Source organism: Drosophila nasuta, chromosome 3, assembly GCF_023558535.2.
Source record: "Drosophila nasuta strain 15112-1781.00 chromosome 3, ASM2355853v1, whole genome shotgun sequence".
Lineage (NCBI taxonomy): Eukaryota > Metazoa > Arthropoda > Insecta > Diptera > Drosophilidae > Drosophila > Drosophila nasuta.
In genome coordinates this window covers 48,816,049-48,830,542 of record NC_083457.1, presented here as the reverse complement: position 1 = coordinate 48,830,542, position 14,494 = coordinate 48,816,049, and the positions used below count along the sequence as shown (strand labels likewise).

At 38.3% G+C, this 14,494-nt stretch overlaps 1 protein-coding gene across 1 annotated transcript in view; it reads right to left on the bottom strand.

The window, feature by feature from the left end:
• Window positions 1-4,521: 4,521 nt before the first annotated feature.
• Window positions 4,522-14,494, bottom strand: part of LOC132792907 (uncharacterized) — a 66,118-nt gene continuing 56,145 nt past the window's right edge. The window contains 12 exon segments of the mRNA XM_060802442.1: window positions 4,522-5,105; window positions 5,166-5,389; window positions 5,962-6,098; window positions 6,269-7,121; window positions 7,614-7,869; window positions 7,871-8,215; window positions 8,357-8,410; window positions 8,921-9,098; window positions 9,798-9,997; window positions 10,055-10,407; window positions 10,480-11,414; window positions 11,567-11,587. Coding sequence (XP_060658425.1) covers window positions 4,839-5,105; window positions 5,166-5,389; window positions 5,962-6,098; window positions 6,269-7,121; window positions 7,614-7,869; window positions 7,871-8,215; window positions 8,357-8,410; window positions 8,921-9,098; window positions 9,798-9,997; window positions 10,055-10,407; window positions 10,480-11,414; window positions 11,567-11,587 — 3,823 coding nt within the window. The 3' untranslated portion in view covers window positions 4,522-4,838.

The following is a 14,494-nucleotide window of genomic DNA, read 5'->3' as shown; positions in this document are numbered from 1 at the left end:
GCCTGTTGTAATCGGAACTGCAAGTTGAATCACCTGGCAACAACTCTCACATAATTACAGCTAACAACCACGTGTAGTTCCTATAAATTCCAGACAGAATGTAACACTAAATTTTGTCTACGAACTATTTTAAGTAGTACTTGATAGTAGCTGTAACTACCTACAAATATAATATATAATATATACTAACTGACGTTATCAGGGCATTGTCAATGGGGGGTCTAACGTCAATGAGATTTTATTATTATTGTATTTATACCCGGTAGCCTTAGGGTAGAAGGCTATTAGAACTTTGTGCCGACAGTAAACAGGCAGAAGGAGGCATCTACGACCCTACAAAATATATTCCTCAGATTTTGAAATCGAATAAAAATTGTAGAAGATATTTAGGAAATACTTTTGTAAGGAGAAAAGCGACTACTTAGTTGCTTTGACTGATAATCTGGTATATTTTACTACTCTATGGTATATTTTGAATGCAGTGCTATATCAATATACCAAATATATACTTCGGTCTAATTTTAGTGTTTTGTGGTATATTATTTTGCTACATTTTAAGAATAATACCACACATTCTTAAAATATACAAAAATTATACTGAAGGCTGTATTTAGAATTAAATATTCATATAGACTCAATACAACTACAGCCTTCGGTATATTTGTAGTATTTTTTAGTATTTTATTTGCGGTATATTAATTTTGTATATTTTAATTACCGAACTTTCTTAATACAATATATATATAAGAATTAATATTATAAAAATATACCGAAGGCTATATTTTTTCTGCTTCTATTCATAATGGGTATCGGGTATCTCTCAGTCGAGCACCCTCGACCATAACTTACTTGTCATTAATATTTTTTAATGGACCACCCCGATGCGATTTGCATTGTGTGAAGTAAACAACTTTATGGCTTGTTTTTACAAGACAATGCGACACTTTCCAGGAATTTATTAATCGTTCTATTCTTCATTATGATGCAGCATAAACTAAATAAGAAAATATGTTTCAAATGAAAACTATTCAGAGAACATATTTCAAGTACCTGCAACACAAAAACTGGCTGCTGACCGGCATGGAAAATTCCCAATTGATAACACACAAAAATTCCATTGAGAAAGCAAAAGAAAAGTGTATCTTTTTGTGTAAAGGTCGGCAACGCAACGAATCTCTCCGATAAATGCGTCTTCTCATGTTGCATGTTGCACACTCGCATTTGTTATTTGTGCGTTGTCGAAAATCGAAAACTGTTTACATGCGTCATAGTCACAGATAGAGACAAAAACAACAACAAGAAGCAGCAGCAGCCGAAGACGTAGCAACAACTGATAAGGGAGCGAAATCAGTTCGCTGTCGACGTCGCAGTCGACGTTGTCTGACACCAAATGAGAATAGTTGACTGCATTTAAATGTTTACGTTTAAGTTTATTATACTTTTGTTTTTTGTTTTGTTTGGAGATGTCGAGTACTAATTACCGCAATGGCAAGACATACATATATTATTATTATTATTCATGAATTAGTATTATTGTAATTCTTATTATTTTGAATGACTTGTTAATTTGACTTTATTATCTATTACAACTATTAAACTAGCCAAGTTAATTGCATTGTCATTGTTCAAGTGTCTTTTAATTATGCTGATAGAATTCATATCCGATTTGCTGATTAGAAACCGAAGAGAACTCAGAAAGTCGAATTCGAAGCAGACGCTTAGAGATGTGCAGACATAGAATTTAGCTACTGATTTTAGTTGCTGCTGTTTAAATCAAAACTAATGAGAACGAAGCCGGTTATCTACATTCATTTTGAATAGCTTTAAGGACGGGTTAGTTAATTAACTTACGTAAAGCAGACAGACGGACAGTCAGACTTAGGAATTCCTTACTGCGTATGTGACGGACAAAATAGTAATACTATAAAATAGTAAAAAAACAGCCACACACAAACACATGTTCATCACTCACACTAAAAGTTATAAATCAAAAAGAAAATAAATAAATAAATAGTAGAAGTAAATGTTCAAATTACAATATAAAGTGAAGTGAATAAATGTTTCATAATAGATTTTTAGATATATCATAAAATATACTTAAAGAAAGGATAGTAAAGATTCCTCCTCACTGTTGCCTCCAAGTAAAGCATTGGACTTTGCTTTGCAAAATGTTGGGACTTAAAAAAAGATACGAGACAATAAAAACTACAAGCAAAATAATAGTTAAATTTAATCATCTAATGGGTAATATAATTTTTGTTGTTTAAGGCATTTGCGGGATATTAAAATGGTTTAACGTATTCGTAAGTATTTTTCTTCATATTCGGGCACAGAGATCGGGTGGAAAATTCCTTCTCTCGTGTTCATTTTCTTTCACTTTTCAGTTTTTCTTTTCGTTTTTGTTTTTAGTGGTTGTGGGACGGTTTTTCACAATGGAAAAAGGCACGAATGTGTTTTTAACATTTTCGTTTTGTTTTCATAAGGCGGCCGGGTGACTCTACTCTTTGAGAATTTCGAGTCGAGCAGCCCAAAAATACATTGTATGATTTAATTTGATTTAAATTTTTTACGAATTTTAAACTGGTTTTTTTTTTTTTCATCGTTTTGTTTTTTGTTAAATTTTCTTTGTTTTGGTTTTGTTTAAATGTGATGTAAAAAACGCGTACAAACAATTACCCAAAAATAAAGTCGAACTTAAAAACATTTTGTTCAAAAAAAACAACAATATTTAAGTCAATTACGCGGCGTTTCACGCTCCGCACTTTTGTGACACAATCTGTTCCCAAATATCCGGAAGGGAACGTCACTTTGGGGAACTTTCTAAAACGCCAACGATTTGCTCTTTATTCAATTCGTATCGATTAAATTACTTATGTTACGTTCACCAAAGTCGTATATCGAAAAGGTAGAAGGCAAAAATTCGATGAGAATGTTTTAGAAAATATTTGAAAAGAATTTTAGAATGTCTTAAATTGATATTCGACTTGCATGAGCATTAACATTTTGGTATTTATCGTAAGTATTTTTTTGGTTTTTGGTATTTTTCGTAAGTTTTAACGGTTGTTGTGGCACTGTTAGAGGCGAGCTTTTCAAAAGCTATATTAAGGACTTGCGACGAGACGAGTGACTAATGCACATGCGGTGAATATGCGCTGCCGATCGCTGACAATCTTCGGGGCACGTGAAGCGCCCTCTGTGGGTCGCGATCGGGGTCTTAAAAGTCAAATATATGTAGAAGACAGAGTTTGAGACAGAGAGAGATAGTGAGAGAGAGAGAAAGTCAAAGAGATAAGATAGTATATATGTTATGTTTGTTTTTAAGTATTATTATGCTAATTGTTAATAATCAAACAAAAGTCTAGTTGCTAAATTTTGGTTTTTTTTTCTTTCTTTCTTTTCGTTTTTTAATAAATCAAAGTCCGAAAGTTTACAGAGGCAACAGCAGACGAACAAAATCCATCCCCCGAGTGTTTCCAAGTGATAAAAATATAAAGTTTATTGCAACAAAAAAAATAGAGCACAAATATAAGAGACTAAACATAAACTAAGATAAACGCAATACAATCACTAAATCAACTACAGATTATTTTATACACAGAAAAGTCAACTACAACTAAAGGATACATACAAACATACACATACAAAGACAGATTCACACCCGATTCGCATTCACAACGTTCACAAACAAAGGGATAAAGTCAATTGTGATTGCAATTAATTTCAGCTGGTTACTTAAGTACTTAAATGACTTTGCAGTTATATACGAGTATATATGTGTATAGCAAATGTGTGAATACTTTAGCAAATATTGAGGCTAGTTGCATACAATATCTTGGCAAATACAGTTACATATATGTAGTATATATATATATTGTATGTAATATACGAGGCTAGATTGAATACATATACATAGTCGTCATATCTAGTATCATATCGTAATATGCGCTAATCATTAAATTGCACAATCAAAATGATCAAATTATGAAAGAGATGACTTAAACGATATTACAAATACATGATAGTTACATATTAAGTTTATAAATTGATTTCATTCTTTCATTGTTATTATTATTTTTTAGTTGAAGCTGCCTTTTTGTGTTTGGGGCATGCTTCAAGTCTGTTCAGCGAATTCCTTAAGTTATTTCCTTGCGTTTCGATTCAATTCAAAGTGTTATTTCTTATTTTGGTTCAAAGTATTTCCATTTCGTTTCATCTTCTTCAACTATATAAATTAAGCATAAAAATCAGTCAGTCCAACGCGTTCTCTTGTTTAGTTTTAGCTTCTTGGTTCAGTGTGTGTTTTTTGTGTGTGCAGTTTTCTTTTTTGTTGTGTTTTGAAGTTTATCTGTGTTTTTCTGCTCGAGTGCTGTTGTGTGTGTTGATTTTGTAGAGTTCTTTTTATTTGGTCTGCTACTTGGGTTTTACTGCCAGCTGACCAGCTTTTCTTCATTCTGCTTCCACTTCTTATTCCTCTTTGTTTGTTATTTATTAGCATAGTTCATAATTAAGTCTAGGGTTCCATTAATTTCAATAAGTTAAAATGTAGTACGTATTATAATATATGTTTTTTTTTGTGTGTTGTACAAATAAATTATGATTTCTTCTTACTCGTTTCATCGTATGCATTATGCTAAGTGTTATTATTATTATTATTATAACTGTTATATAATCGTATATATATATAGATTTATTTATATGTATGTATTTTTGTTTGCATGTTGTGTGTATGTTGTGTGGCTTGCATAGAGCTACTATACTTAGGAGTGCTATGTTTTATATGCATTGTATATGGTTTTGCTTTTTGGCTACTTTGTTTGCTTAACAACTAGAGAATTCAACTACTTCTTTTTGGCCGCCTTCTTTTCGGCCTTGCGTATGGCCTTCTCGCGTTCGCGTCGCTCTCGCTCCATGTCCTTGCGCTCCTTCTCGATGCTCGCCTTGAGGTCCTTCAATCGCTTCTTCAGCCGATGCTTGTCATCACCGCAAACGCCCAGCGTTTTGAAGTCCTTCGAGTCGAGGGTCAACAGCGCACCGCCCTCCACATTGTGCTCCTTGAAGACGGGTATATAACGCTCCAGTTCGATGCCCATCAGCCAGTGTCCCACCTGCATCGAAGGATAGTTGAGTTAGCAAAGCTTTTGGTATATAATTCATAGCGTGTCTACCTGTTCCTTGCTCCATTCATGCACAGGACCTCCCTTGTAGTTGTAGCAAGCGGCAGCCGCTTTGCGATCCGAGAAACTTGAGCTGGAACCGGACAAATCCAGAGTGCGACTCGGCGAGTAGCCGGGTGAAGAGCAGCCCGAGGACATACTTGTAGGCGAGGGCGGGCCGGTGGCGTGTGCCGATTGCGAGAGCTGCTGCTGGTGATGCTGCTGTTGCCAGGGCACTGTGCCGGGCGGGGAGAGCGATTGTGGAACAACTTGTTTAACTATTTGTTTCGATTCGTATTACAGTTTGTTAGTAGCGGTAGCGGTAGAAAGAAGAGAAGTAAATATTGTTAGTTTTTTATCTTAAGCACCAGATGAATGTTGAGACACAGAAAGATAGAGATCAAGATAGTAGATATACATATTGATGAGTTATATAATGGTTTATAACAGTACAGTATAACAGTCAATGGTCAATGAACGCTCTGGATAACTTGGTTATATAAGTATATAATGATAGAACACGCATTAACGTCAACGTTCAATATATATATATGGTATAACAGTAATAATTTGAGTATAACACTTGTTTTGGGATTAGTATTACAGTTTTCTGAGCGTATGCTGAGTTTTATGTACACATGAAATATGATGGCAATAATGATCAGATTTTCGTGTCTACTTCTTCGAGAGAGGGGAAAAAAAAGAATATCGTGTTAGTCTGGAACCGGAACTGGAACCAGTTGCAGAAGTCGTTCATTCAAGAGTTCTGTGCTAAATTTTGTTTTTAGTTTTTCTTTAGTTTGTTCACCTTTTGGCTGCGCTTCGTTGACCGCCTGGCGAATCTCGTTGATCAGCGTCTTGCAGTTGATGGCGGCGGCGCTTTGGCTCTTGTTGATCTCCGTGTAATCGTCGCTGGAGTGACGCGACGAGCCGTCACCGAGACGCCTGCAACAGTATAACAGTTGTTTTTGTATAACAGTTGTTGTATAACAGTATGGTGTATAATAGTGGTTGTAAACAGTTGCTGTATGACAGTTGTTGTATAACAGTTGCTTTATAACAGTTCTTGATTTTGTTGTGTATAACAGTGTACTGTTGTGTTGTTTTACACCCACCTCTCGCGATCGGAGAGCGCCTGATTGAGCTGCTCGGTGAAACTGGAGCCAGGCAACTTGCTGCTGCCTCCGTTCGGAGTCACACGACGTCGACTCGGATACATCCAGTTCTCGGCCTGATCGTTCTCCGAGAGCTTATCGTTGGAGCCCAAGATCGAATCGTATGAGCTGTTGAGATCACGATTGCTGGCACTGCTGCTGGCTGCCCCAGTGCCAAAGGTTGTCATGCTGCCGCGATGGAAATCATTCAATCCGCCCGCATTGTCCGCTGGGGAACCCAACGAGTTCTTGAACAAACTCGATTGCTGTTGCTGCTGCTGTTGTTGTTGCTGTTGCTGCTGTTGATGCTGCTGGTGCTTGCTGGGATCCTTGTGTACCTGAGCGTAGAGTTGATTGATCTGCGCCTCACGCGCTGTTGACTGATTCGATGAGCTGGACGAAGCCGACGACGTCGAGTTGAGCAAAATGGCTGTTGTGGTGCCCAGATGTCCGTTCGATGGCGGCAGAATGCCGCTGCCAATGGTCGCATTCGAGGCAGGCGGATGATGTTGCAACAGATTGTTGACATTCGCCAGCAGATGCGAGTTGCCATTCGACAAACTGATGCTGTCGTGTGTCCCTGCCATAGGATTCAGCGGAGATTGCTCCAATTCGACGGCTTCGTCGTCATCGCTATCGTCGAGCGTGCAGTCGGAGCTGCGACTGTTGCTGCGGCTGCGCTTGCTGAGATTGCCATTGGAGAGGAGTTCGCTGCTGTTGCTGCCGCCGTTGCTGATCACGATGTTGCTGCTGCCATTGGCGACAACTGTTGCCGCTGAGGGCAGTTGGCGATTTGCTAGACCACCACGGGAGGCTTTGGTTTAGTTTATCGTTGCGGATTCGTTTGCATTGTGAAGTGAATGTGTGTGTGAGGAGTGGAATGTGGAGTGGATGTTGGTATTGGTGGTGGTGGTGGATGAGTGTGTGGCGTGGAGGAGGCGTGGCAATCACAAATCAAACGAACAAGGCGTAAAACACGACGAGCGAACGAACACGCAGAAGGCGAACAATAAGACCAAACACACACATATAGAAATCAAAGCGAGTTGGCAGCAATTAAAACACGCACACACACGCACACAAAGAGAAGAGAGAATGAAGAAAAGAACAAAGTAGAATGATAAAAAAATACACTCAGACGTAAGCGCAGCAATCGAACAAAATACAAAAAGAACATAAACTAATAATAATAATATCATAATTTGATGATGTGCGTGAAAAGCTGAAGAAGAGATTTGCACTTTCTTTTCTCTTTTTTTTTTGAGGAAAGATATTTGAGATATATAACTTTGGATGAACTACTCACCCAGCTCGATCTTTGTCTTGTTCACCGAATTGTCGAGCAGCTCGTGCTGTGGCACCGCTGCATCCAATTCATCCTTGACCGGAACTTTACGCTCCACAGTTGCGGTCTTGACGCCATCGCCATCGGGCGAAAGATCCGAAATTTCCGTATCCGAGAGTTCGGTTTCCAGTTTGTGGAACAACGGCTTTGGCGGCGTCTTGCGCATCATTTGTGGCGTCAACTTCAAGGTGGCACTATCATAGGGCAACCCAACAGGGGAAACCCGCCTTGCGTTGTGTCTCCTGCAGCTCATGCTCGAGATTGATAACACGATCCTTGAGCTTCTTGACAAGTGCATTGTATTCGGTGTCCTTCTCCTGCAACAGCTGCTGGTAGAACTCCTCACGATGGCACATGTCCAGCTCACGTTGCTGATACTCTCGCACCAACCGCTTGGCCTTGTTGTACTTCTTATCGAGAGCCATGTACTGAGCCTGCGATTGCTGCAGCATATTCTGCAGATTCGCTGCCTCCTTCTTGATGTTGCCCAGCTCTCGCTCGCTTTGACGCAGTCGCTCGCTGAGCAACTCATTCTCATTGCCCGTCGTCTCGAGCTTCACCAGCTATAGATGGGGAAAACATCTCAATTAGTTTTGATTTCAAAGTATAATATCAACAATTAAGTGCAATGCATGAGATGATTTCAATGATGAAATGGAATGGATGATAAACATAAGATAAAGAAATCAAAAGCATAAACAAACCTTGCGTTTCAGATTTTGTATAATTTCTTCTTTAACCAGGCAACCCATTTCGCTCTGGGGGAATAGAGGGAAACAAAATCAAAATAAATCATAAAAAGAAAGTAAATATTTAAAAATAGACCCAGTACTTATCTTTCTAAAGAGCAAATAATAAAGACGGTTAAAACTAATGACCAAGAGTGTCAAATAATAAATTCTTTTTCAAATTAAAACAAATTCAATACTGGATCTAAAAGAATTTACAAAAAGTGAATACCCCTAATGCAATTGCTTTCAGTTCGTGTCAATAAAATCATAATTGCAAAAACAAACTAAATAGATAACTTGGCGAAATGTGCTCTACATATAATTTAAGTGTCTTTTGCAGACATTTCTTAATCAATTGAATTATATTTTGAGTATCTTTTAACGTTTTATGACCAATTACCGCTTTATGCTGCGTTTCAATATCCGCGTTGGTATAAACAAATTTTGAAATTCAGCAAAAGGAGAGAAAGAGAACACGATTTTAGCACAGCTGCAAATAGAGTATTTCTTTGTTGTCTAGATCTTCCAGACACATACCTCCTGTAGGAGCCGCTTCAGCGACTCCACTTCCTGCGAGTGTGTGGCCTCGACCTCCATGGGATGTTCGACTTGTACTGGACTCGAGGGTCCCTCGCAAACACTCGAATTCGCCGACACCGGCTGTGTGGAGTCCTCGGAGTAGTCGAGTGTGCGACGTAGATATTCCTCTTGTTGACTGCGGGTAAAAGAAAGAGATAGAGTTGTAATTGAAGTAATAAAACAAGTAAGAAAGCTTTAATAATACCCGCTACCCATTTTCAATATAACCATATTTTAAATATATACCGTGAATATACTTAAGTATACCAAAGGCTATATTTGAAATATCGATATTGTACTACATTGAGTATTTCTAACTCTACAAATATACTAAGTCAATATACCGAAAAATACTAAAATATACTGAAGACTATTTTTGATATGTCGATATAGTACTACTAGTAAAACATACCGTAGAGAACAGAATATACCAGATTGTCATCCAAAGCCCGTTTGCATTTAACGTTTTTTATGATGCAAAAGTATTTCGAAAATAAGTTTCACAATTTGTATGTGATCGCAACCGAATTTGACTAAAAATATACCAAATTAATATACTAAAAATACTGAAATATACCGAGGACTATATCGATACAGGAGAAAATACCACAGAGTACAAAATATACTAGATTGTCTATTAGCCGATATCTATCTCGTATAGTCTCTGAGATCTAGGTGTTCCTACGGACGGACAGACAGACAGACGGACATAATTAACAAGGAATATATATATGTATATAGGGTCGGAGTTGCCTCCTTTTGACTTTTACATACATTTCCTGCCTATCCTACGGGTAGCGGATATAAAAAATAGTTCATTTATTTCTTAGCTCACCGCTTGATGCGTTCTTCCTTTTCTCGATCAGCCTGTAGACTCAATCGTATAAGCTGTGCCACCTCGGAGTTTTCGGGATCGCGTTCGCGTCCAATTTGGAATTTGACTAGACCGGAAGTGTTGCGCAACACCGAAGCTGCATAGGCTTGTGTCACACCCACCAAACTCTTGCCGTCTACTTCGATGATCTGATCGTTAACCTGGAAGAAAATGCATTTAAGGAAAAGTTCCCTTTAAAGAACTTGACTTTTACTCACTTGAATGCGTCCGTCGCGTGCTGCGGCGCCGTTGTCGGTGATCGTCTTGACGAATATGCCCAATTTCTCTAGACCCGCATCGGCGCCAACGCCCATGCCAATAATGCTGAGACCTAAACCCTCGGGTCCCTTCATCAATTCAACGGGGAAGACGTGCATCTTCTCCACACGCTTCTCCAACTCGTATTCGGCCGAAGCGGCCACTGGATCGACATCTTCATTGCGGCGATCGTAGTCGGTCACTGAGAATGTGGAATAGACGTGTATGGGGCCGGAGCTGAAGCGTACCTTGGGATTCTTGCGTACGGTGATCGGTGGATAGGAGCAGTCGTCGTCATCAAAGTCTAGCAGACCTTTTAGAAGTTTGAAAGGGGCGAGCTTAGTGCAACGGCTTAAAAAGTGTGGAGCCAGCCACCTCGACCTACCTGGCACTTCCATCCAAAAGTTGCCATCCTCAAAGTAATGCACACCCGCCTCGACGAGCACCTCCTTGCTCCTAACTGGCGGATATTCGGGTATATAATACTGGCTATCGTCTAGCTCAGTGATGCCGGTGCTTAGCACCTGGGTTGAACTTGTCGTCGGCTGTTCGACATCCGCTAGCGAATAGGTTGAGTTGTGTTTGCTCGAGATGATGCTGTCATCGATGGTTGTCGTTTGATTGAATGTCGCATCCGATTGCGTGGACTCGACGGATACAATCGATTCGTGCAGCGATTCACCAGTCACATACGTTTGATTCAAGTCGGAATGTTTGCCAGGGGTCTCGATGGATTCGTAGCCATTCTCGACGTGCGCTGGTATCGAGTTGTTCGTGTTCGTGTTGGTGTTGTTTATTAGCAAATTCTCTAGACTGCGCTTTGGTGCCTCGAGCACATCACGTAGCCACTCGGGTTCGTCGTCGTCGTGCCTTGTGGTTGTTGCTGTTGCTGTCGACGGAGTTGTTGTCGTTGTTGTTGTTGTTTCTGTCTCGGTGCTATCCGCCTTCACAAAGGTGGCATTCAACGTGGCCGGAGTTGCAACTGTTGCCGGTGCATGACCAATGCCCACAATGTCAACAGCTTCCACGTCATCCGAGTCAAAGTCTTCCTCTAGTTGCTGCTGTTGCTGTTCGTCTTCCTCCTCTTCGTTCTCCTCTTCGATTACTCCGACTTCGTCGTCGTCTTCTTCCTCCTTGACGACCGCTGGGACAGCGGCAATTTGTATGTCCTGCTTTGGCTCCTCGCTGTTGAGATTCTTGGCGCTGGTCGGAGATGTTGCAGTGGCAACAACGGCAGCAACAGCCACGCTCACATTCGGCGATGCGTTCAGTATCTGCTCAACTTCCTTGGCCTGTTCGTCCGACAGCAGCGACTGTTGCCTGTCGAGTGAATAGATAACAAATATCAAATATTAGCATACAATTTCAATAGAGACCAATAACGAGCACTACTACTCAAGGGGTTTAGTATTTCAATATCATTTGGGGATTAATACAGAAAAGTACAAAACATAAAAAATAAAACTACGAACCTGATTTTGTTCTCCAAAATGCTACGGCATGAAGACAAACACACATACACAGATAAACGACAGATGAGAGGACAACAACAAACGTTTACAAGAACAGGCAATTACGATAAATAATGGTATAAAAGAAAGAGAAAGAATACAGACAAAAATTAAATGAATATACACATGCAATTTATATATAAAGTACAATAATAATCAAGACTACGTTACAATTACATATTAATCAACTATAATTACGTATACGCATTACATTAAAATTGAAAAGTAAAATACATACTTAATTTGTAAACATATATTAAGGGAGACACAATTAAAGTTAAATTAAAAATGCAATTATGCAATTACACAATGCAGATTTAAATGAATAATTAACATTCTTTTGCATGGCTGCAGTCAGCACTTTCTTTACTCCCCAATAAACTATTATTATATAAAGAAGATAATAACATAAGTAACCTAAGACATAATTCAATTTTAATTTATAAATTAAAAATGCAGTATATAATATGGATTTAAGCGAGTAAGTAATAATATTTGGTATGCTGACGTTTACTTTAGCAAAGAAAAGAGACAACTATTCTTATTTCCCAATAAACTATTAATATGTAAAGTAAATCACACCTAGCTTAACACATTATGCACATAAAAGTTTAATTCTGCAATTACATAATACAGATTGAAAAGAGTAATTAAAAGTATTAAGCTTGACTGCAGCTAAGTTTACTTTAGTTAAATAAAAGTGAATGTCAACGGAGAAATTTCTCAATAAACTATTAATATGTGAAGTTAATCAATGCTTCATAGCCAAAGAAATATTTCAATATTAGTATTTAAATTAAAAGTGCAATACGGATAAAGATAAGTAAGCTAAATGGTAAAGCAAAAATATATAAAAAATATATCTTCTCTTATATTTAACTAATTTTAATATTTCATGTGTTTTAATAAACCACAAAAGCAAACGAAAAATATTTCTTACTCCCAATTTGAAATGTGAATAAAAGTGCATTGAGCTTAAGAAATAATTCAATATTCATATTTAAATTGAAAATGCAACTTTTCAATTACAAAATCAGTATCGAAATGGGTAATTAAGTTTATCTTGCATTTGCTGCAGTTATGTTTACTTTAAGTTATAAAAGAAAAGTTCTCTTCTTATTCCGCCAGAAACTTTTGAATTGTGAGGCAAGTCATTTTTAGCTTGAGAAATTAATTAATATTCATATTTAAATTGAAAATGCAATTATAGAATGACAAAACAGATTGAAGTTTAACGGAAAACAGCGATATCCACATCCGTGATGTGATAAGACACGAAATGAGTTATAAAAATATTTTTCAAGCTAAGAAAGAACTTTCCTCATTCCCCACTAAACTATGAAAATGTTTAGCAAGCCACTTTTAGCTCAAGAAATTTTCGAATATAAATATTTAAATTCAAAATGGAATTTGGTAGTATAATATTTTTTAAGCTGAGTTATATTTACTTTAAGAAATAAACTTTTAGCTCAAGAAATGCAAAATTATTGAATATTAATAGATGCTCTTTCAAGTATTGCAGCTGTTCAATTATTAACAATAAATATTTTATGCCGTGTATGATTTGCAAATCTGACATATATATTCGATATTCGGCAAAGGCAGCTTAACAGCTTTCGCATCAACATCGGCAGCATTTGGTGGCACTTTACGACTTTAAAGTGCAGCACTTGCACCGCGAACACCAACAAGTTGTGAACTTTATCGCCGTTGCAGTTGGCATTAAATGAAATGGCAAATGTAATAAAATAAAGTTTCCCTCGCTTACCCTCTCTCTTTTTCACACTGACTGCGAATATTGTATAAGGAATTAAAATGCATTTGCCATTTGGCGAGCGCCGCAAAGTATGCAATGCCAAATTAAACATGCACGCTTACACGAGCACGTCGCAGCAATAAGGGAAGCGAAGGGAGGGAGAGTGAGACAGAGAGCGGGAGAGTGGTAGAGAGGAGGAAGTGAGTGAGTAAAATTATGGCGCATACGCAGCGTTGCACACGCAATGACACCTGAGCCAACACAAGATGTGGAGCAGCAGCAGCAGCCGAGTTTTGCTGGGTGCATTTAACGCTTAAGTGTTTCGTCACTCTCACTTGTGCGTGACGTCACGTGTGAGCAAGCAGTTCATATGTGTAAGTATGTGTGTGTGTGTGTGTACTCAACTATTTTGTACTCTCTGCTCTGTCTGTGTTTGTTAATTACTGCCAACAATTGGCAAAGCTGCCGCTCTCGCTTCTTGTTGTTGCTGTTGCTTTTGCTGTTGGCGTCTGCTCTTCTTGCTAATCAGCTAAGACACACACACACACACCTGCACACCTACACACATTCACACGTACATAGCACTTCAGTTGCTGTTGTTGCCCGCTCTAAGTGCTTGATTATGTTGTTGATAATGAGCAAAGCTACTGTGTAGAAAACAACTTTCTGTGTGGCAGGTCGGAAATTTGCATCATTTTCAAGCGCACAAAAAACTACTTTTAATTGTTTTTTGTGAGTGAGGTATCAACTAGTTTTACACACTCTTTGACGCTACTTTTCATTACCAACTTTTTTATATATTCTTGCTTTTTTCACTTCTAGGGTATCGCTTAGTTGTGCTTTGCTTCGACTTCTTCTTTCCTGTGTGTTTGCCATGCATTTAAATGAGTTTTACAGACAACTTCAATTCTATAATTGCACTGCCAGTTGCCATTGGGCACCGTTAATTAGCATTTTGTGGACGCAACTGATTCGAGTTTGAAACTCGTATTGCAACTGTCAATGCTAGAAGTATGTGTGTGTGTGTGTGTGTGTGGAAGGGCAATTCCAAATAACAATTAAAATGTGCAAAAATATTGGGACAAAACCACAGAAATCGAGCGAGTTTTGTAGTTCCAAAAGCCGCTTAGCAG